General features: G+C 51.9%; 1 protein-coding gene across 1 annotated transcript in view; it reads right to left on the bottom strand.

The window, feature by feature from the left end:
- Positions 1–331: 331 nt before the first annotated feature.
- SEC16B (SEC16 homolog B, endoplasmic reticulum export factor) overlaps positions 332–20,401 on the bottom strand; it is a gene marked incomplete at both ends in the record, with an annotated part of 37,781 nt that continues 17,711 nt past the window's right edge. The window contains 14 exons of the mRNA XM_080698774.1: positions 332–403; positions 984–1,082; positions 2,215–2,294; positions 2,425–2,503; positions 2,876–2,980; positions 3,114–3,209; positions 5,116–5,183; positions 6,178–6,465; positions 8,029–8,104; positions 8,856–8,969; positions 10,116–10,256; positions 12,889–12,994; positions 14,407–14,518; positions 15,660–15,777. Coding sequence (XP_080554900.1) covers positions 332–403; positions 984–1,082; positions 2,215–2,294; positions 2,425–2,503; positions 2,876–2,980; positions 3,114–3,209; positions 5,116–5,183; positions 6,178–6,465; positions 8,029–8,104; positions 8,856–8,969; positions 10,116–10,256; positions 12,889–12,994; positions 14,407–14,518; positions 15,660–15,777 — 1,554 coding nt within the window. The remainder of the gene's footprint in view (positions 404–983; positions 1,083–2,214; positions 2,295–2,424; positions 2,504–2,875; positions 2,981–3,113; positions 3,210–5,115; positions 5,184–6,177; positions 6,466–8,028; positions 8,105–8,855; positions 8,970–10,115; positions 10,257–12,888; positions 12,995–14,406; positions 14,519–15,659; positions 15,778–20,401) is intronic.

The raw sequence follows: 20,401 nt of genomic DNA, 5'->3' as shown, positions 1-20,401 counted from the left end.
TGATTCTAGCCAGGGAATTGTTGGTGACCTAACCTGACTCTTAAGCCACCGTCTCCAGTGTGCCACCATGACACCCTGCCCATGTGGGGGCTGTGGTCAGACCCCGATTGTAGTCATCTATCTGATAAAATGATTCCCATCATTCGGAAGCAAAACTTAAGACTGGAGTAAGCTGAGTCTTGGACCCCCCACATCCCCTTGCTTTTCTTCTAGGTACCCAGTGGCTGGCGTAGCCATCTCGGGGGCCTGGGTGCAGCAGAAGAGATCGGGAAATCAAGAGCGGGTGAGCAGGACAAAAGTGGTGCTCCCAGAAGACTGGGCTCGTCCGCTCTCAGCAGGGTTGGCTTGGGTAGCGGCGCTGAGCGAGGCGGTTTGCCCGATTCGGGGTGGTGGCCATGGGGAGCTAGAAAAGAAGGAGAGGAGTCACGCTGGAGTGTGGCTACAGCTGGGCCAGGGCTGACCAGCCGGGCTGAGCACGGGGCCCTGAGCACCTGTCCAGAACGCTTCTGCTGCAGGGGGCTTCCCAAGGCTGTGTTCAAATAATCTACCCTCCACTTCCTCAATATGGAGAAGAGAAATCTGATTTTATAAAAGGAGGAGAGAGGGGATGCTAGATTAGCTGCCCCGGTCACTGAGGAGCAGGGAGCTTGGCTTCTTTAGTAGTTTACACTGATCCCCGGACCCCCAGGACGAGGGACAGGGTAACACACCACTGATCCCAACACAGCACTGCCTCTTCCATCTCAAGACCTACTAAAGGACAAGAGCAAAACTTATAAGAGCAGCCACGTTTTCCAGGTGCCAGGCACATCGCATATTATTTTCCAGATGCCAGGCACTTAGAGGATATCTGTGAAGTAGCTGCTAATAGCCACATTCTCCAGTGCAGAACTAGGAAAGTTAAGTCATCACTCCAGAACCCACATGTATTGCCAGGATTGCGAACCCGTGCTCCCAACCTCTGGCCACAAGGGAGTTCTTACCTGAGGGACCTGAGATGGGTTGTAGAGAGGGACGGCTCCTTTCAAGGTGGGCGGAGGAGGCAGGACTCCAGGCGTGGAGTACAGCTCAGAGGAAACGCTCTGATAGAAAACAACAGAAAAGCCAGTGAGCGGCTGCTTCCCGGAATGTCAACGTCTTCCCCAAGCATCTGTAAAACTGTTAAGCTGAGGCTAGCTCCAGCAAAAATGGCCCAAGAGGACACAAGCCACGCCGGGGTCTGGGGGTTCAGCAGAGGCTCGAGAGCAAGAAGGAAGAGCCTCCGTCGACTGTACCGACATCATCAGAAAAGCAAAAGCGCGCTCTTCCGCAGGCCTAGGACAGACGGAGAGCCCCAAGCAGGCTTCGAGAAAGAAAAATGCAGCCAGTACAGAGGTGCCCATCTGGAATCCCAGTTCTTGGAAGGCTGAGACAGGAGGATCGCAGTTGTGATGCCAGCCTCAGCAACTTAGTAAGACCTTGTTTCAAAATTAAAAAATACAAAAGGTTGGAGTTACAGCTCAAAGGTAGAACACCCTTGAGTTCAATTCAGGGAAGGAAGGAGAAGGAAGGAAGGAAGGAAGGAGGGAAGGAGGGAAGAAGGGAGGGAGGGAGGGAGAACCTTTCTTAGAGATGGGCATGGAATCCCCAGCAATGTAAACAATTCAAGGAGACATCATAGCCCCAGCCAAGGGCACCGGTGTACTCCAGCTCCTCCGAAACAGAGAAAGAGATGGCTCTCTAGTGTCATCAAATGTGCGCCTCCAAAAGTTCCTATGGTGAAGCCCTAGCCCCCAGTGTCTCAGAATGTGATTGCATTTGGAGACAGCCTCTATCCAGTGTCTCAGAATGTGATTGCATTTGGAGACAGCCTCTTTGAAGAAGTCATACTGGTACCTGATCCAGTGTGACTGGTGACCTTACAAAAGCAGGGCAGTTGAACACAGGCACAGAGGAAAAATCTCATGAAGATACAGGGAGGAAACGGCCATCCAGGAGCAGAGCAAAGTGGTGGCAGAAGAAACCAGACCTGCTGAGTTTTTCAGCTGGCACCCCTGGCTCCAGAATCGGAGGAAATCCCTTTGTGTCCTCTACACCCTCCAGCTGTGGGACTTCACTCAGCAGCCCAACCAACCCAAAGCAGATGTTTCTTCCATACTGCCGTGAGCCAGCCAGACCGGGCAGCCTCTAGCCCACACTCCAAGTCCCCTCCCCACACGCAGCCACCCCACTCACCTGGAGCCCTGTGAACTCCCCAGTCCCAGCACCCTGGGCTGGGTCCCCGGGGGGCAGGGGTCCCGGGAGGCCACCTCCACCTGGAAGGGAAATAATCAAAGCTGTTTTCTGTGCTCAAGACTGAGGAGTCGCCACTCCCAGAAGGCACCCCACCCCCCAGGAGCGCCGTGAAGACCACAGATGAGCCAGAGGACCTGAGGTGGGCCATACCTGTGCCCCCAGAGAAGGTGCTAGGACCCAGCAGAGGTGGGGACTCAATGGGAGGTGTCGGTGAGAAGCCTAGGCTAGCCTGGGGGGAAGACGATGCTTTGGTGGGCTCCTGCTTCTTGGAGAAAGAAAGGAATCGGCAGTTAAATTCATGCATGCATTCCTGGGACAGTGGCCTCTGCCAGCAACCTACCACAGGGATACTGACCCCAAGACACCATTACCCTCCTGCCGGCCCTCTGATGCTACCTGAAAATCCTGCATCCTGACATTTTTAAGACTTCTCGCTCTGCCCTCCCAGACCCAGCTTATTCCCCCAGGATCTCCCAAGACAAGTCTCTGATGAATTCCAGCAAGGGTAGGGCTGCATGCCAGCCAGGTACTCCACGGTGCCAGGCCAGTGTCCCCAGGAGGCTAAGGAGGGAGCACCCCTTCCCCTCCCCACGGAGGTCACCTCTGAATCGCTGCTGCTGTCGGAGGAGGAGTCGTCCTCATCTCCCGAGGGAGACGCATCCGTGGGCTTTGAGCGGAACCAGCTGAACCAGCCAAATCCTGAGCTCTGGGAGAGAAAGCCTGGTGTGAATGGCCGGTGGGTTGTCCTGCGAGTGAGATGGGGTGGGCGGCCAGGGACACAGTCAGAGTCCAGCCCCAACCCTGAGTAAGGAAGGGCCTGAGGAGCAGGAGCCGCCCACCTTGGTGGACTCTTTCTCGTCTCCCAGCTTTTGTCTCGGCACAGTGTTTCGGAAGGATTCCTGGCCTGCTTCATCCACGGCTGCCTTCTCTTCCCTCTGGGCAGAGACAGTGGAAGTCTCAGAAAAACTCTGTGCCTGGGAGGCCAATGGGGACTGGAACTAAAAGAAAAGAGCACAAACATTCGTGAAGCACTGGACAGGTTACAAAACACACTTCCAACACAGCCACTCACCCGCCCTGCCCAGGAGATCTGAGGATGGTCCCGGGACCCTATCTTGCTGCAGAGGAATAAGGCTGAGCCATGAAAGATGACTTGGGAGGGTCTCAGGGTGAGGCTGGCCACGCCCGGTGTGGTCCTAGCCCTAGGGAGTTTCACGGGTTGGTCAGCTTGCCAAGACTATGCCGAGGCCTAGAACAGGGTGCAGAAGCTCTGCTAGAAATGAAGGAGACCTAGAAACACCCCCACAGAGACACCAAAACCCAACAAACAGCACGCAGCAGCCAGGAAGCCATACTCAGAGCTCATTTCCTAACAGACCCACTCGAGAGCAACTGTGAACGTACGTATCACACAGAGCGGGATGTGTCACAGGGATCTTCTTCCTATCTTTTTCTTCTCTCGTGTGTGTGTGTGTGTGTGTGTGTGTGTGTGTGTGTGTTACTGGGGATTGAACCCAGGAGCATTCTACCTCCAAGCAACACCCCCAGCCCTGTTTTATTTTTTAATTTAAAACAGGATCTTGCTAAGTAGCTGAGGTGCTGAGGGCCTTGCTTGAGTTGCAGACACTGGCTTCAAACCCGCGACCCTCCTGTCCCAGCCTCCTGAGTACTGGGATGCCAGGCATGAGCCACCATGCACGGTTCTGTTCTACCTTTTTTTTTTAATCTATCTATCTTTCTTTCTTTCTTTCTTTCTTTCTTTCTTTCTTTCTTTCTTTCTTTCTTGTGGAAAGATACCCAGAGCATAAATCTTAGCACTTTTTGTTCAAGCTCACAGCTCAGTGGCATTAAGTGTGATCACTGTCCTGCAACACTCATCACGAGTCCACTACAGCCCTCTGCATCCCCCCACAGAAACTCGACCATCCGACTCACTCCCTCGTGCCGCCCCGCCCGGTGCTGGCCGCCTCTGGTGGGCTCTGCCTCTGGTCTCTTGAGCTGGCCTCCTCCAGGTGTCTTGTGCAATGGAATCATGCAACATATCGCCCTTGTGTTATATTTACATGTTGTATTCTCAATAAAGCATAATTGGTACAAACTTTAGAAAATACTTTGGCAAAATACAGATAAAGCATTTTTCATTCTAATGAGCTGAGTATTTCTGATGTTCCAGGCACTGAGTGTTTTATACACAGTGATCCATTTAATCCTTACAACAGTCCTCTGGAGCAGGTCCTATGATTATCGTCTCATCTTTACATGTGAGAACACTGAGGCGCAAAAGGCTAAGCCACCTAAGGTCACACAGCTGGAAACGGCAGAGCAAAGGTTTCCCCTCCGCAGCCTGGCTTTCCTTCTAAGAATGTCTCCTGCTTGAATAGCTCAAGACATGGACAAGAGCTTATATGCCAGGGTGGTCATCATGTGTGTTATATATGAGTAAAAGAAAGAAAAAAGAAGGGGGAAGGGAGAGTGAAGAAGAGAGGAGGAAGAGGCCTTGTTCCCAGCGCTCTTCCCTACAGCCCCTTGATCGGTGATCCCCTTGCTCTTCCGGGGTCGCGCCAACGAAGCAATGGAGGAGAAGACGGTGGCTTAGAGGGCAGAGGTCCAGGAGCCCAACGGTACCAGCTCTGCGCCCAGGGCCCCAGGTGCGGAGGGCTTCCATAAGCAAGAACACAGCACCCCCCCTCCACGGTGGTATAAAAGGAAAGTGAGGGAGAGGCGCCCTTGGAAGAGAGGGATGCCACTGCCCAGGGCGCTACACAGGCTAAGCAGTAAGCAGCGGGCTGTGGGTAGGGAGCGGGGCTGGAGTGAGCACCACCTGCACGCCCGCCCTCTCACCTGAGCTGCGGAAGCGGCCTCGGGATCATCCAGAGGCTGGGAGGTTTCTTGTGACACTGTGGTCTCTCCTGCAGCAGCAAAGAGGAACAAGGACAGACATCTGACTGCTCCCCGCCCAGCACAGAGCTGAGTGAGGCCAACAGGGCCTCTGCCGACCGAGCAGCAGAGTGGGTGGCCAGGGCTCAGAGCCATCGCGGCCAGCAGACAGTGGGTGCGACCCCCCTGCATCCCAGCCACCCCCCACTTACGCTGTCAACCCACTCCAGCCCCTGCACGGTGGGCTCCATCCTGAGGAACCTGGGAAGTGGGTGCCACATGCTGGATCACGGGGAGCCCAGCACCCTTCCCTCCACCTCGGCCAGGGTCTTATCTTGGAAGGTCTAAGACCTACGGGGGTTCTGGCATCTCCGGGCATCGCCTGGTACTGCTCCCCACATCCCGCCCCCGCTGTCCAAGTGCAAAGGGCCAAGAACCAAGGGGCCGGGACAGAAACGCAGGCTCCTGCTACAGCGCCCGACAGGGTGCTCTTAGGTGCAGGCCACTTCAGAAAGAAAGAAGAAGGAAGGTTCAGCCTGTGCTGTGGTCCACGTGAGGCACAGGCGCCATGTCTACCTCTCACTCTGCAGACTCTGCCAGGAAACTGTGCAATCTGAGGAGAGCAGGAAAGGCTACATTTATCCTGCTCTACTGTGTCTATGGATGGGGACTGGCCTGGCAGGCAGCATGCCATGTGTACGAATGCTGTATGCAAAGATCTACATATGCAAAGGGCCACATATGCAAAAGCACACGTATGCAAAGGCCCATGTATACAAAGGCACACGTATGCAAAGGCCCATGTGTTCAAAGAACCACATATTCAAAGACCCACATACGCAAAGGCCCACAGATGCAATGGCCCAGCACAGAGGCTGAGGAGGAGGCGGATCAGCAAGCAATGCACCCACCTGTGTCTTCACCAGCTCCAACCACACTTCCTCCCACTGTCCCAGACTCCCTCACCTGCCTCCTCCCCGCCAGGCCTCTATGCCCACGCTGTCCAGCCTGCCTGGCAGGTCTTACCTGGGCCAACCTGTATCTGTGGTGCTTCCTCCCAGCCCCTGACTCCGGGGGCCCCTGTCACCCATTCGCTGCCACCACTGCCAATGCTGGTCCCTGGGAGACGGGGATCAGGAACGGAGTAAAGAGGCACTGGAGTCTCCACGGGCCCGGTGCCCCCTTCTGCCAAGGAGGGGCCAAGCGGCAGGGGGACAGGCTGAACGGGGCTGGGCTGTGTGGGCCACGCAGCCGAGTGGTACCCAGGGACGTCTGAGGAGCCTTGGTGTCCTGAGAGATCCGGGTAGGAAGTGTCTAAGGATGAAAGACAAAGGGAGCTAAGTCAGAGCAGGAAGGAACGTGGCATTTGCCCACCCCAGACGCCTTCCCGCTCTCGTCATCGGGACGGCTGCTGGATGTGGCTTCCCCTAAGGGGTGACCGGCAGATGGCAACTGTGCCCCTGGCTTCCTCACTAAGTGTCTGCCCTTCACCCATGGGTTGGGAGGGCAAAAATCCCAACCCCTTTAACCCTGCACCTCTTCATTTCTGGATAAACTCTTTCTCCATTAAGGAGTTCTTACTGGACTTGGATATTTGAAACTTAGAGAGCTTCCAGTTAAAAACTCAAATCAGACTTAGCAATAATGGCTTCGCTTGAGAAGAGTGAGCACGCTCGCCCTGGAAGGGACCTTCGGATGAGATCAGCTAGGAGATGGATGTGTGGGATGATTGGTCCGAGGTCACGGAGCGGGTGCTCTGCCAGGCAAAGCAGACGGCTGCGAGGAAGAGGCCACCCAGAGACACCAGCCTGGCCCTCCTCCAGCCTGCCCCGGGCCGAGCCAGAGAGAGACGTGACCACCCCCTTTGCTCATCCACGAAGGAGGTGCAAGAGGATGGGGACCAGCTGGAGGCAGAGGAGAGACCCTCCTGACCCCTCGTGGGTAACTAGAGAAACACATGGAGTCAAAGGTAATAAAGCCTGCAGACCAGCCCCTCGGAGGCCTCCTGGGGAGAGACGGGGTGCCGCATGAACACTCAGAAACTCATCTCAGTTATACAGTGACTGACAACTCAGAAACCCTCAGCCCTTCCAATGGCCCTAGTAGTAGCATACAGTACACATAATCTACAATCTCTCGCCCCAAGAAAGTTATCAGACCAGAGATAAAGTAAATTAACAAAGGTGAGAATTAGGGAGCGCTCAACACAACATGTAAAGTGTTCAGGTTCTTAAAAACCTGGACTGTGCCCGTTTGGTGGCACACGCTCATAATCCCAGCATTTGGGAGGCAGAGACAGGAAAATCCGGATTTGTAGCCAGCCTCAGCTACTTAGTGAGGCCCTTTGCAACTCAATGAGAGCCTGTTTCAAAATAAAAGAATAAAAAATAGGGCTGGGGGTGTAGCTCGGAGGTAGAATGTACCTGGGTTCCATCCCCAGTACTGCATAAAAAATAAATAAATAAAAATAAAAAAATAAGATGGGTGTGGTGGCGCACGCTTGTAATCCCTGCATTTTGGAGGCTGAGACAGGAGGAGGATCGTGATTCACAGACAGCCTCAGCTACTACTTAGTGAGGCTCTTTGCAAACTCAGTGAGATCCTGTTTCAAAATAAAAGAATAAAAAATAGGGCTGGGAAAAAATAGGTAGAATGCTCCTGGGATCCATCCCCAGTACTGCAAAAAAAATAAATAAATATCTGGACCATGAGACAGAAACTGTCACAGTGCAGGGATTTGGGTGCGTCCGGCAGGCGCGGGGCAGGCGGCACCCGGGCCAGCGGTCAGGACACACCCCGGGAGGGGAAGCAGGAGTGTCTCCTTGAGTCATTTTCTCTGCGTAGTCAGATCTCTGGTGTCCCTTCGGCGTGGGGTACCTGTTGTTGTTCCTCTGGCTCCTGAAATATCCGAGTGGGTGGAATGAGGGTCCCCAGTGTCTCCTGCTGCCTTGTGCTAGTTCAAATAAAATAAAATCCTTGTAAGCAGCACAAAGGAAATGGAGATGAGGAAGAAGGTAGTTGGGAAAACAATTCAGTCCAGGAGAGAATGCCGTGGAAGAGAGAGGAGGTAGGGAGCCTCTGCTGTGTGCTCAGGGCCCAGGTCAGGGGCGTGGGGCACCCGGGCCTCCAGCTCTGCCCAGAGCCTGGCAGAGAGGGCTGCAGGCCAGCCTCCCCATCCTCCCAGAGCTGGGGGCAAAGGCCTCAGAACCTGCAACCGAGGGCGGGAGAAAAGACTGGGCGAGCTTTTAAAATATCCACTTTGTCCTTTCCTCTGAGTGGAAGAAGAGGGGGGAGCCCTGCTCCAATACAGCTCTGATTACGGCCAGCAGCTTTTGCGACCGTCGGAACAAAAAGGGAAGGCCGGAAGTCTTTCAAGCAATTGCCCTACATTACATGAAAGTGGCATGGGTCCACTGTGATCCGTTGTTCCTAGCAGAGACAGGACGCTTTGATGGTCATAAAACACATTCTCTGGGTCCTTGGAGCAGGTGGCCAGGGCGGTTTGGAAGAACGCCCCCTTGCGTCGCACACAAACATAGGCGACCGTTTGGGGAGAAGCAGGGAGTCCCACTCTTCCTAGACACTGCCTGAGCTTCCTCGGGCATGGGAGAGCCCGGGGTGAGGAGTGAGGGGTCTTGCAGGGTCTGTCCTATGTCCGGATGCATGAAGAGGGAAGCCCAGGGCCGGCCGCACTCTCTCCTCACCTGCAACTCCGTGAGCCGCCCCCGCAGCTGCACTAGCCAGTCTGGCTCCAGGTCCTGGTCCCCATGGCGTCTCTCTAAGGCCAGAGGATCTGACAGCTTCAGCTTCTCCGCAAGCTGTGCAGGTTTCCAGAAAGATTGGGGGCAGAAAGTAATAGAAAGGCAAGAAGAGAGAAAAACAGGAGACATGGAAGGACATGGGGGAAAGAGAGAAGGAGGAAGGAGAGAGAGAGGAGAGAGAGAGGGAGACATAACTCACTGGTAAGTTAGATTACAAAGAATGAGAAGTAGCAAATTCAGCAGACATCCTGCCATTCAATATAAAGGACCCGTTTGGGTGTGAGATTCTAAATACATTGTGAGGCGAAATTTACCCCTCTACACAGTGTCTTCTCCACGAAAGGCGCCTCAGACCTCAGTGTGCCTGGAAATCACCCAGGACCTCGCTAAACATGCTAATTCTGATTTTGTGAATTCTTCGGATTCTGATTAGCTCTCTGGGTGGAGCCTGAGATGCTCATGTCTACCAGGCCCCAGGAGGCTGATGCCACACTGCGGGTCTTCCATTATGATGCCCCAAAACTAATCCACCATCCTGGGTCCCTGAGCCCCTCGCAATCAGCAACCTGTTGGCAGAACTTCTGGGGTATGGGGGCTCAAGCACCAATTTTATTAGTTACAGAATCCAACACTTGGGCCTCTTCTAAAGCAAAACAAAAAAAAATTAAAGCTAGGCTCTCTCTTTACTCTCTAGCTAATGAGCTAATGGAATTTTCCTCAATTAATTGGGAAAAAAACTATTTGCCTGAGTGTCGTTCTCTTCCCCCCAAGAACTAGGGGTTGATATGTTTTTGTTTTCTTTCTAAATGTATCCCACATGTGATAAAATATTCCATGCATTTAAAAGCATTTTAATAAGGTTCATTTCCTGTTTTAATCACTAAAGTATTTTCTAAGCCCGCTTTCCGTAATTAGAAGTGCTCACCATAGCACGCGGTTTTACTGTACCAGAAAAGCAAATGCACAAATAAATTTCCCCAGGAGCGCGCACCCGGTTCCCAGGCCCGCCCTGGCGCATCCTCCTGTGCGCAGGGCGGGCCTCTGCTTATCACTTCGGGACATGCACATGAGGTCAAAGAGCCGCAGGCTCCGATTTTGTAACGTGTTCAAAGAAGATGCAATGTGGACTCTGCGCTTCTCTCCAATGGCTTCTTCTGAACACTGAAGATAAAACACCTGCGGGGGAGCCTTTGCGGCGCTCACCTTGATGAGCTCCACTAATAGCACGGGGTGACTGCTCTCTTGCTGGCTCAGGACAGCCGCGCCAACGGCTTCACAGTAATGCAGGGCCTGGGATGCCAGGCCATAATCCGCCAGGCGGGAGGCATAGAGGAGCTTATACACCTGCGAAGAGGAGCGGGGCCGGTGAAGAGTCCATCCAGGCAGGGGGAAGAGAGAGAGAAAGAGAAATGGAGATAAGACTTCTTGGAAGTCAGTTGACTGCCAGCTTCTGTTAACTCTGGCATCCAAATATCCAGGGCCCTGTGCCATTTGGGGCATTTTCTCTGTGTGTGGGCACAACTCCAAATCCAGCCTGTGGTTGCTGCCTTTTAGAAGGATGAGGTCCACATTGGCTCATCTGCCCAAGCCCCGGTCATCGTGGAAAGGCCCTGGGGTCCTCACCCAGCAGTCCGTGTCCCCAGAGAGACTGGTGTGTGCGGAGCTCGGCACCTGGACACAGATGAAGGTGCAAGACAGACCGTGGTGCAGAGGGTCAGGGAGTGGACACAGATGCAGACACACCCTCACGGAAGCGTGAGCGGCAGGAGAGACGGGAGTGAGAGCTTTGGTGCTGGACAGACCCAGGTGCATCCAAGCTGGGCAGGGAGCGCCGAGCTGGTTACCTCGCTTCTGTTTCCTTACTACGGCACGGGAGTCGCCCCCCCCCACCCCGGGCTGATGTGATGACTAAATGATCATCCACAGAAAGCACTCAGAACAAAAGGCCCACAAGAGAAGCGAGCCAACGGCGTGCGACCCCGCGGAGCCTCGGGTTTCTCTTTTGTAAAAGGAGTGGGAGGTAGGTAATCATGCCTATCCACAGAATTAGAAATAATACACAAGCGGCCGGCACAGTGGTGCATGCCTGTCTTCCCATGACTTGGGAAGCTGAGATAGGAGGCTCGCTCCAGGCCAGCCTGAGCAACTTAGCGAGACTCTGCTTCAAAATAAAAAATGAGCCGGGCGTGGTGGTGCACACAGGTAATCCCAGCATTCGGGAGGCTGAGACGGGAGGATGGCGGTTAGGGGACAGCCTCAGCGACTTGGTGAGGCCCTTTGCAACTCAGTGAGACCCTGTTTCAAAATAATGAATAAAAAATAGGGTTGGGGGTGTACCTCAGAGGTAGAATGCCCCTGGGTTCCATCCCTAATACTGAAAAAATAAATAAATAAAAGGGACTACTAGGAGCGTAGCTCAGTGGTAGAAAGTCCCTGTGTGTGACCCCTAGTGCAGAAAGAAAGAGAGAAAGGAAGGAAAGGAGGGGAGGGAGGGGACACAGGAAGCACAACACATGCCGAGCATGTAGGACGCATTCAATAAAACCAGCTTTTCTCATTACATTCACCCAAAAGCAGCAGCGATGAACTGAGAAGCGAGATGAATAGCAGAAAAAGAAAAGAGACGGAGGAGCCGCAGAGGAGCTGCGGGAAGGAGCGGTGGGCGAGGCGGAGCTGCAGAGGGTGGATCTCCAACAAAACTCTTCAAGCAGCAGCGACAGCACGGTCCGTTCTTTATCACAATACAGTAACCATTCCCAAGGCTGTGTTTGCTTTGTGTCATGTTGTGTGCGCTGGTGGTGGTGTGCTGCTGTGTGTCTTCTCAACACCCAGCCCGGAGGGCTAGCCAGGCGTCATTAGGAAAGGCCTCTACCTAAAGAAGACAGTTCTAGTCAGGAACACCAGGAGCCTGAGATCCATGTCAAAGGGCCCTGGAGCCAGCTGGGGCTGGAGTGCTGGCACTCCGCTGACTAAAGCCCTCTCCTGCAGCTTTGGCTGCGCCCACAGGCACTGACACCCCTCTGTTCACAGCCAAGAACACCGGGCCGCCCTTCCAGTCCCACTGCAGTGCCAAGGGCCTCGGTTCTGGGTCTAGGAGCACACACCGTTGTCAGGGGGAGGGTGCCGGCACCCTTAGTCCTTAAGAATTTATGAGACAACAGATACCAAGTAGAGAAGGTGAGGGGACAGCACCCGCAGTACACACACACACACACACACACACACACACACACACACACACACACACGAGCCCCTGGGGGAAGATGACTGACAGCAAGGAGGAGTCTCCGGAGGTGGGAGGAGTCTACCGAGAGCCCAGAAGCTGAGTCAGGAGGAGGAAGAAAAGCCAAGCTGGGTGAGGTGGCAGGCACCTGTAATTCCAGTACTTGGGAGGCTGAGACAGGAGGATCGCAGGTTCAAAGCTAGCCTCGGCAATTTAGTGAGGCTATCTGCAACTTACTGAGACCTTGTTTCAAGATTTAAAAAAAAATAAGATAAAACAGAGTTGAAAGAATGCCCCTGGGTTTGAGCCCCAGTGCCACAAAAATAAATAAGTAAATAAATAAGAAAAAGGAAAAGGACGGAGGAGGGAGGGGTGAGAGCCCTGTGTGTCTTGTGTTCCTTGGCCTTCCCTGGAGCAAGAAGACTGTAAAGGAGAAGAGAGGGGAAGGAGGAGGAGGAAAGGGAGGAGGGGGAGTGCTGTTGGGGACAGAAGAGCAGAGGAGCCCAGGGCCAGGGGCATCTGCATGGTTTCGCTTTCATATTATAAAATACAGACCTTTAGGGGACATAAAAAGAAATCCTAAACCTTCCCAGTCTCGCAGTAATGAGGAAAAACACAGTGGATGACTTAGCCCCAGGTAGAACGTGCCAGATCGCAAAGCTGAAAGTCCGCTGCACACGGCTGCCCACAGCCGCCCACAGCCGCCACAGCCGCCCGCCGCAGCTAGGCCGTGGCCAAGCGGGCTCCACTTACCTGGAAAGACGGGATGAAGGACTGGGGGCGGCCCAGCATCTGGCAGTACTCAAAGATCTCCGTCCTCTGGATAGCCTCGGTGGTTGCAAATTTCAAAAACTCTTGGCTAGAACCAGGAAATAACAATAAAAGAGATTGAGTGGGGGAGGGAGAGGCCACACCCAACATATGCCCAATCCCGCTGCTGCCTCTCCCGGCACAGCTCCTGTCCTGGGTTGGTCCTGGGCAGCTCCATGGGCCCAGCGAGGGCACATGGCCTCCTCAGCCTCCACCTTCTCGAGTCCCGGGAAGAAGGGTGCAGGAGGCCTGACTGAGGGAGGGAAGCCCTGGCCTGCTTTGCTGGAGGCTGGGCACAAGGTCCTTCTCTGAAAGGCTCTTAGCCTGGCATACCCTGAAAGGCATCCTGAGCCCACTGACCCAAAAGAGGGAGCCAGGTGGCCTCCAGGAGCACTGAGGAAATACGGCCTGGCAGAGAATGGGGAGGACGGCTGATACAGAAAGCGTGGAAGCCCTCAGCCAACACGGACAGGACTAGGAGAGTGCGCTAAGGGACAGCCAGAGACCACAGGCCCAAGGACTCTGCCCTCCACAGTCGCCAAGGTATTCCTGGGGGTCAGGACATCATCTCCGGAAATCCCCTCGCCACACCATGAACACAGAAGAGGAGACACATCAACCCAGATCCCCTGACCGTCTCCTGTGGCCCAGACGGGCTTCTTTGATAAGCTGGCCGTGCTGCGGGCCCAGGCTCAGGATGGGCAGAGGTGGGTGCACGCTGCCACCATGGTCGGCAGTTTGGGGCTCCCCCTGCAGGAGCCAGACCCCAGGCCCACCCTGGCACACACCAGCTTCCCCGCTTTGTAACCCCTCTGTATGCCTTCCTCACGGGGTAAATCCACAAGAGATAATACAAAGAAAACAGCACCCCCTAAGAGCATCACCAGCCTTAGCTGCTATGGGGAAGGGGCTGAGACCCAGGACAGGGGGCCTGAGGAGCAAGTTGGCCTGTCGATCCACCCATTCCTTCTCCCTGGGCTTCACAGGGTTCTTCTGTGGGGAAGGCCTGATGACAGGGATGGGCTGCTCCCAGAACCAGTTCAGGGACTTTGGTTTCTTGGTGGGGTTCAGTTTTGTTTTATGGAGACAATCTCTGGTTGTGGTGCTAGGGTGCCACCCAGTGGCCAAATGGGTATGATGCAACCCCCAAGGCCACAGCTGCCCAGAGAACACAGGACCCAGGAGACAGGACCCAGGACCCAGGAGATAGGACCCAGGACCCAGGAGATAGGACCTAGGACTTAGGAGACAGGACTCAGTACCCAAGACCCAGGACTCAGGACCCAGGACCCAAGAGACAGGATCCAGGACCCAAGACTCAGGACCCAGGACCCAGGCTGAGGCCCCCAGCTTCCCCTCCAGACCCACGCTGAAAGCAGCCCAGAGGAGGGGACCCGCGGAGCCACAGGGCCCCGCAAGGTTAGGGAAGCCCCGTGCTGGTTTCCCCGCGACGCCGTGTACCTGTGACTGCTGCCCAGCAGGGCCAGATGGTCGGTCTTCACCGTGTAGTGGCCGAAGGGCACGTGCGCCATGAGGTAGCAGAAGTGCGCCGCCTCCACCAGCCCTTTGCCCGCTGCAGGAGGAGCAGAACGAGGTGTCAGGGACGGCCCTGGGGGTCCCTCCGGGGGTGGAAAGAGGGACGGAAGAGTGGACTTGGGTCATGGGAGACGCCTGGGGAGCAAATCAGTGCTCTGGCACGAGTCACAGTCTCCAGCTGCTCCCTGCCGGCCAGCATGGATGACCCCAGGACACTAATTCCCTCAGCCAGAAGAAGGCACTATTTCACATCTCCTGAAAATGGATTTTTCCATTAGAAATTTTCTTTTCTTTTCTTTTCTTTTTTTCTTTTTTTTCTTTATTTTGAAACAGGGTCTCACTAAATTGTGGAAAGCCTAAGTAGCTGAGGCTGTTAGTGAACCTGGAATCTTCCTGTTTCATCTTCCCAAGTACTGGGATTACAAGCGTGCACTGCCACACCTGGCTTCCGTTAGAAATTTGTAAACATCTGAGCCCTTCCCGAGGACGGGAAGTGAGCAGGCGCCTATGTGAAGGACACTGTCAGGAGGAGCAGTTCTTACTCTAAACTGAATTAACTCAAGTAGATTAGGTTCAAACACGGGTTCCCTTTCCTCTTGGGTGCCCAATGACCTCTGTCTTGGGACGGATTTGCATGTGGCTTCTTCAAGTTTGATGGAGCAGGGTGTCACAACTTCTGCAGAAAATTCTCTGACTTCTAGATGTTCTGTTCCTTGATGAAATTCAAGAACGGCTAACTAGCTGGGACACTGACTAGCCCCTAAGTGTTTAAGGCTGTAGATCATAGAAATGAAGCCTACAGCGTCCGCTGGGAGGTTCAGACAAAAAGGGAACCTCCTCTCTGGTTGCGCTGGGTCACTGGCTCACTGATGTCAACGGGAGGCGAGGCGGCCCCTGCGTTAACTCCAGCCTCACACAGGGACAGAAACCCAGCTGTTGAGGGCTGGGCAGCTGGGCTGGTAGAACCTCAAGTGTCACGTCTGGCCTGCTTGGGCTTGAAGTAGAAAACTCTGGAAAGCAGAGGTGCAAGGAGGACCCTCCTTGCCCTGGAGTTTCTCACCCCAAAACTTGGAGGCTCTTGGATCCTAGACGAGCCTGGGGTGTAGACGCTGGCCGTCCACGTCTAAGGATCTGAGGACAGTTTCAAGCAAGCCTGGAGAGGGGCAGCCTCTGCTTACCCAGGGTGTCCCCCATGGTGATGATTGCACGTTGGTGCAGCTCGGGGTCTCCACCCTGATTCGACAGAATCACAGCCAGGTGGGGCCTCCAGTCTCCCCACTGTGTGTCCCCACAACACTGAAAAATAGCAGAAAAATAATGAAGATTTGCAGGGTCCTTTAGTTCTGCCCAGAATACAGGTAAAGAAAGCTGTCGTCTTTTGGTTTGGAGGGAAGGCCCTTCGATAGACTGCCTGTAAGGCTGCCCGGCACTGATTTAGAGTTGTCTTTTAAGAAAAGAAAGACAAGCTGGAGGTGGTGGTACATGCTGTAATTCCAGTACTTGGGAAGCTGAGACAGGAGGATCAAAGGTTCAAGGACAGCCTCAGCAACTTAGTAAAATCCTGTTTCCAAATTTAAAAAAAAAAAAAAAAATGGGGCTGGCAGCATAGCTCAGAGGCAAAAAAGAAAGGAAAGAGGGAAGGAAGAATGGAAGGAGGGAGGGAGGAAGGGCAAATAGACAGATACATATAGACATCTACATACATGCATATATATGTACATAAGGATATTGGATGATAAATAAAATTATATTATCAGTCATTTATTAACCTTCAAATTTCCTGCCAGAGCTCAAATAGCTAGAGATTAAAAAACAAGCCCAAACTCTGATGTTTCAGTGGAAGAAGAAAGATTAAACACCCTTGCCTCCTGAGTAGGGAAGACCGCATTCGCCTCTGTCTCGAAGTCAGGGAATGCTAGGCTCTCCACATCTGCTGGCTAATGTGCTCTAGTTTTACAGAGCTCCTTGACACGAGTCATCCCATTTAACCTTCACAACAATCCTTTGACGTCTAATTCCTATCACCACTTTAGAAATGAGAAAATGGGTCCGAGAGGCCCGGCAGGCACTGGACCCCCATTCATTTCCCTCCTGCCCCAGGCTTCCGGTGAGAATGCAGTGCTGCAGACGCCCCCAGGGCGTAGTAGAGAGTCAGGGGGGCGTGGCCAAGCCCCACTTAAAGGGCGCTCTCCCTGTGAGCCGGCCCTAGGGCTGCCCTTCTCCTAAGTGAAAGAAATTTTCAGGGAAGAAACTGTCAGTAAAGAAACAACAACACAAAATAAGTTTTTTTTTAAAAAAAGTAAGGAGAAAGAAACTTATAGAAAGATGCTCACCCTGGATTCCCCTGGAGTCTCTCCTCGTACTAGCTATGACCCTGGGCAAGGTTTTTAATGAACCTTTGTTTGCTTGTCTCTAAAATGAGATCATAATTTATACCCAACAGAGCTCCTGTTGATAATAAGATAGTTTTGTAAAGCACGTAGATAGTGCTTCACAGTTGGTTTGCACTTTATAAATCCATGGTTTGCACTTTATAAATCCATAGTAGATATGAATGCGCACACACACACACACACACACACACACACACACTCATACGTAAAGTTAATAAGGGCAAGAGGTGATCTGCAGACCAGTCTAACTCCAATTTGTTGGCCAGATGGATAGAGCGGGAGATTGGCATTCATGACTAAGATTTGAAGGTCAAAACTATTCACAATTGTTTGGTGTTTGTAATTACCCCAAGGAGTAGAAGATGCTTCAGCCAACTCCATATTGTACTCACTCCTTGTTTTGTGGAGTAAGAAGGCATAAATGAGGATGAAGAGGCTGGTGGCAAAAATCACAGTAACAACAGTTCTCGCTATCACGCCAGCTCAGACCACGCCGGGCATTTTTCCTGCCAAAGTCGCATGTAATGGGAACCAGTATTACCTAGAGCCAGGCCTCTGCTAACGCTAGAGAATCAGCAGAAGAAAGGGGGAGGAGAAGAAGAGCCCTCGCTTGAAAAAAAAATTTTTGAAAGTCATTCTTCTCTTTCATGCGTGATTTTTAAAAAGGAAGAAAAAATCATGTAAAGCAGATCTATGGGGAAAGAGAGAAACTGATCAGACATTTACCTAACGCCAGTGGGACAAGCGTGGTGGTTGCGAGACTTAGGCATTCTTCAGTCGGCACAATGACTCTACTAGTTAGGCACAAAAATCCCCACAGCTATGAAAAAGTGACGCTCTGGGAGATTCCGTGACAAGGCCACGCTTGACCGCGGTCAGGAAGAGTCCGGGTTAAACCTGGGATGAGCCCACATCTGTGTGTCCGGCACCCTGCGCTTTCCCTACGTGCCCAGCACAGGTCACAGAAGTCTAGCCTTTCGTTACGTTCCAGGACATATGTATCTCTGTAACATTCTGACTTCAGTCCCATGTTTATAGCACCTCAACTCGCAATGGCCAACTCACAGTGGACCCAGCCTCGGTGTCCATCAGCAGGTGAATGGATTATAAAATTATAGGCCATGCTGGAATGATGGCACACAATGGAATTCTACTCCGCCATAAGAAAGAACAAGACCATATCATTTGCAGGAGAAATGAATATTTCTCCTTGAGAATATTTCTACTTGAGAATATTATGCTAAGTGAGATCAGCCGGTCACAGAATGTGATGAATTACGTGTTTTCTCTCATATGTGGTAGCTAGGGAGAAACTGGGATACAAGAGGACTAAAGGAGGAGAAGCCCATGGAGTGATAAGGGGAAGAAGATTCCGTTTGCGTTGTGTACATATGTGAAATCATCACTGCCCATCTCAGTATCGTGGACGGGAAGGGGAGGGGGTGGGTTGAGAGCCGGGTGGGGGAGCTCGCCAAGTGCTGTGTGAAGTATGTCCCTATCACTCTGAACCTCATTTTGATGTATGATGATAAAGCACCCATAAAAGCATATTTTTTAAAAATCCCAGCCCTCTGTAAAGTCCCTCACTCTAAAGTCAAGTACTACACTGGCATATCACCTCCACCTCCTCAATTTACTCACCTGAGTAGGGAAAATTAGCTAAATCTACTGCAGTGAGACCCGATGGACCACAGCTGATTATATCATTTTCTGTATCTCGCGCTGTTGTGGCCTGATACAATTTCATTGCAGAGCACAGGCCGTTCGGCTCAAGTGTGAGGCACACCCTTGTTCCAGAGTAGCCCCTTGGTTTAATGATGAGTCATAAAAGTCATCATTTCTCTTTTCTTTTCTTTTCTTTTTTTTTTTTTTGAATTATCCACAAAACCAAGAAAGACCCAAAAAAAGCAAAAATACAAAGTCCATCTTCATTAAAACTAGTTGCCTGAAAACATTTTTCAAAAATAAAACCACCAAAAGTAATGGAGATGGAATGCAGGTGCACTGGGGGGAAGCAGAGGGAGAGATTGAAACAGCTGCTTCTATGAAACAAGAGCACAAAGCTGAGTTAAAAGAGCTGAGGAAGGAGACGGTGGACAGCAGGAGGCAGTAATGTGTCCTGTGGGTCTCACCAAGGAAGAGGAGGAAAGAGCTAAGAAGTAAAGGCAAAAACAGATACACAGAGCGAGAGAGGCTGGTGGGAACTTGGTGAGGACACAGAGAGTGGAAAGGAGAAAGGAAAGGAGAAAGGAAGGACAGAGGGGAAGAAAAGAAAAAGGAAGGAAGAATGGAAGGCAGAGGACACAGATATGAGGAAGAGAGGACAGAAGAGTGAGAGGGAAGGAGGGAAGAAGGAGAGAGAGAAAGATCAAAAAGGGTTTATTAATTAAAAATAAAATCATATATGCTGGGCATGGTGGGGCTCACTTGTAATCCCAGTACTCGGGAGGCTGAGACAGGAGGATCGCAGGTTGGAGGATAACCTCAGCAAATAGTGAGACTCATCAACCTAGGGAGACCCCGCTTCAAAACAAAGACAAAATAGGGCTGGGGTATATCTTGGAGGTAAAATGCCCCTGGTTTCCATCCCCAGAATCAATTCATTCATTCATTCATTCATTCACTCATTCATTCATTCATTTGTACTATGTAATTCACACGTGAATATATAGCTTATACATATGAAATGTACATACACAGAATTCCTGGGGGGAAATCATACAATGAAATTAGATAATATTGAAGGATATAATTCGAGAAAATTTTCCTGAATTCTAAGATATGAATGTACATATTTAATATACCTCAAGAAAAAACTTATCCACACAGTCAACAACAAGATATAGCCTAGTAAAGTTAATGGACTTCAAAGATAGGAAAAGAAGACAAGCATGGTGGCATATGCCTATAAGCTCAGTACTTAGGAGGCTGAGACAGGAGGATCACAGGTTTGAGGCCAGCCTCAGCAACTTAGCAAGACCCTGTTTCAAAAAATGAAAAATAAAAAAGAGCTGAGGGTATAACAGCTCAGAGGTAGAACAACCCCAGCACCAAAATAAAAAATAAATAAACAAACAAATAAGTAAAAGCAAAGAATACATGGGGCAAAAAGATCAAGTCTGTTATAAAAGGCAGTCTCAAGTGGGCCTTAGACCTTTCCTGAGCCATATTCCACCAAAAGATATGTAGTCTACCGTGTCCAGCTCTGAAGGACCGAAGTGACTGTGGACACTTCCTCCCAGAAAGAAGGGCATTTCTGCCCAGGGAACAGCAGCTCCTGCCATTCCCAGCAAAGCAGGCAGAGTGGGATTGTGGGAAGAGCCAGGAATTCTTTTATTTCCTTTCTTTCTTTCTTTCTTTCTTTCTTTTTTCTTTCTTTTTTGTTGGTGGTGCTAGAGATGGAACCCACGGGACATTCCATCTTCAACCTACAACCCCAGCCCTATTTTATTTTTTGTTTAAAACAGTGTCTCACTAAGTTGCTGAAGTTGTCCTCAAACCTGTGATCCTCCCAAGCACTGGGATTA

This window comes from Muscardinus avellanarius (genome assembly GCF_963383645.1).
Source record: "Muscardinus avellanarius genome assembly, chromosome: 7".
In the NCBI taxonomy this organism is placed as follows: domain Eukaryota; kingdom Metazoa; phylum Chordata; class Mammalia; order Rodentia; family Gliridae; genus Muscardinus; species Muscardinus avellanarius.
Note: the sequence above shows the minus strand (reverse complement) of the source record. Positions and strands in the feature narration are given on the sequence as shown.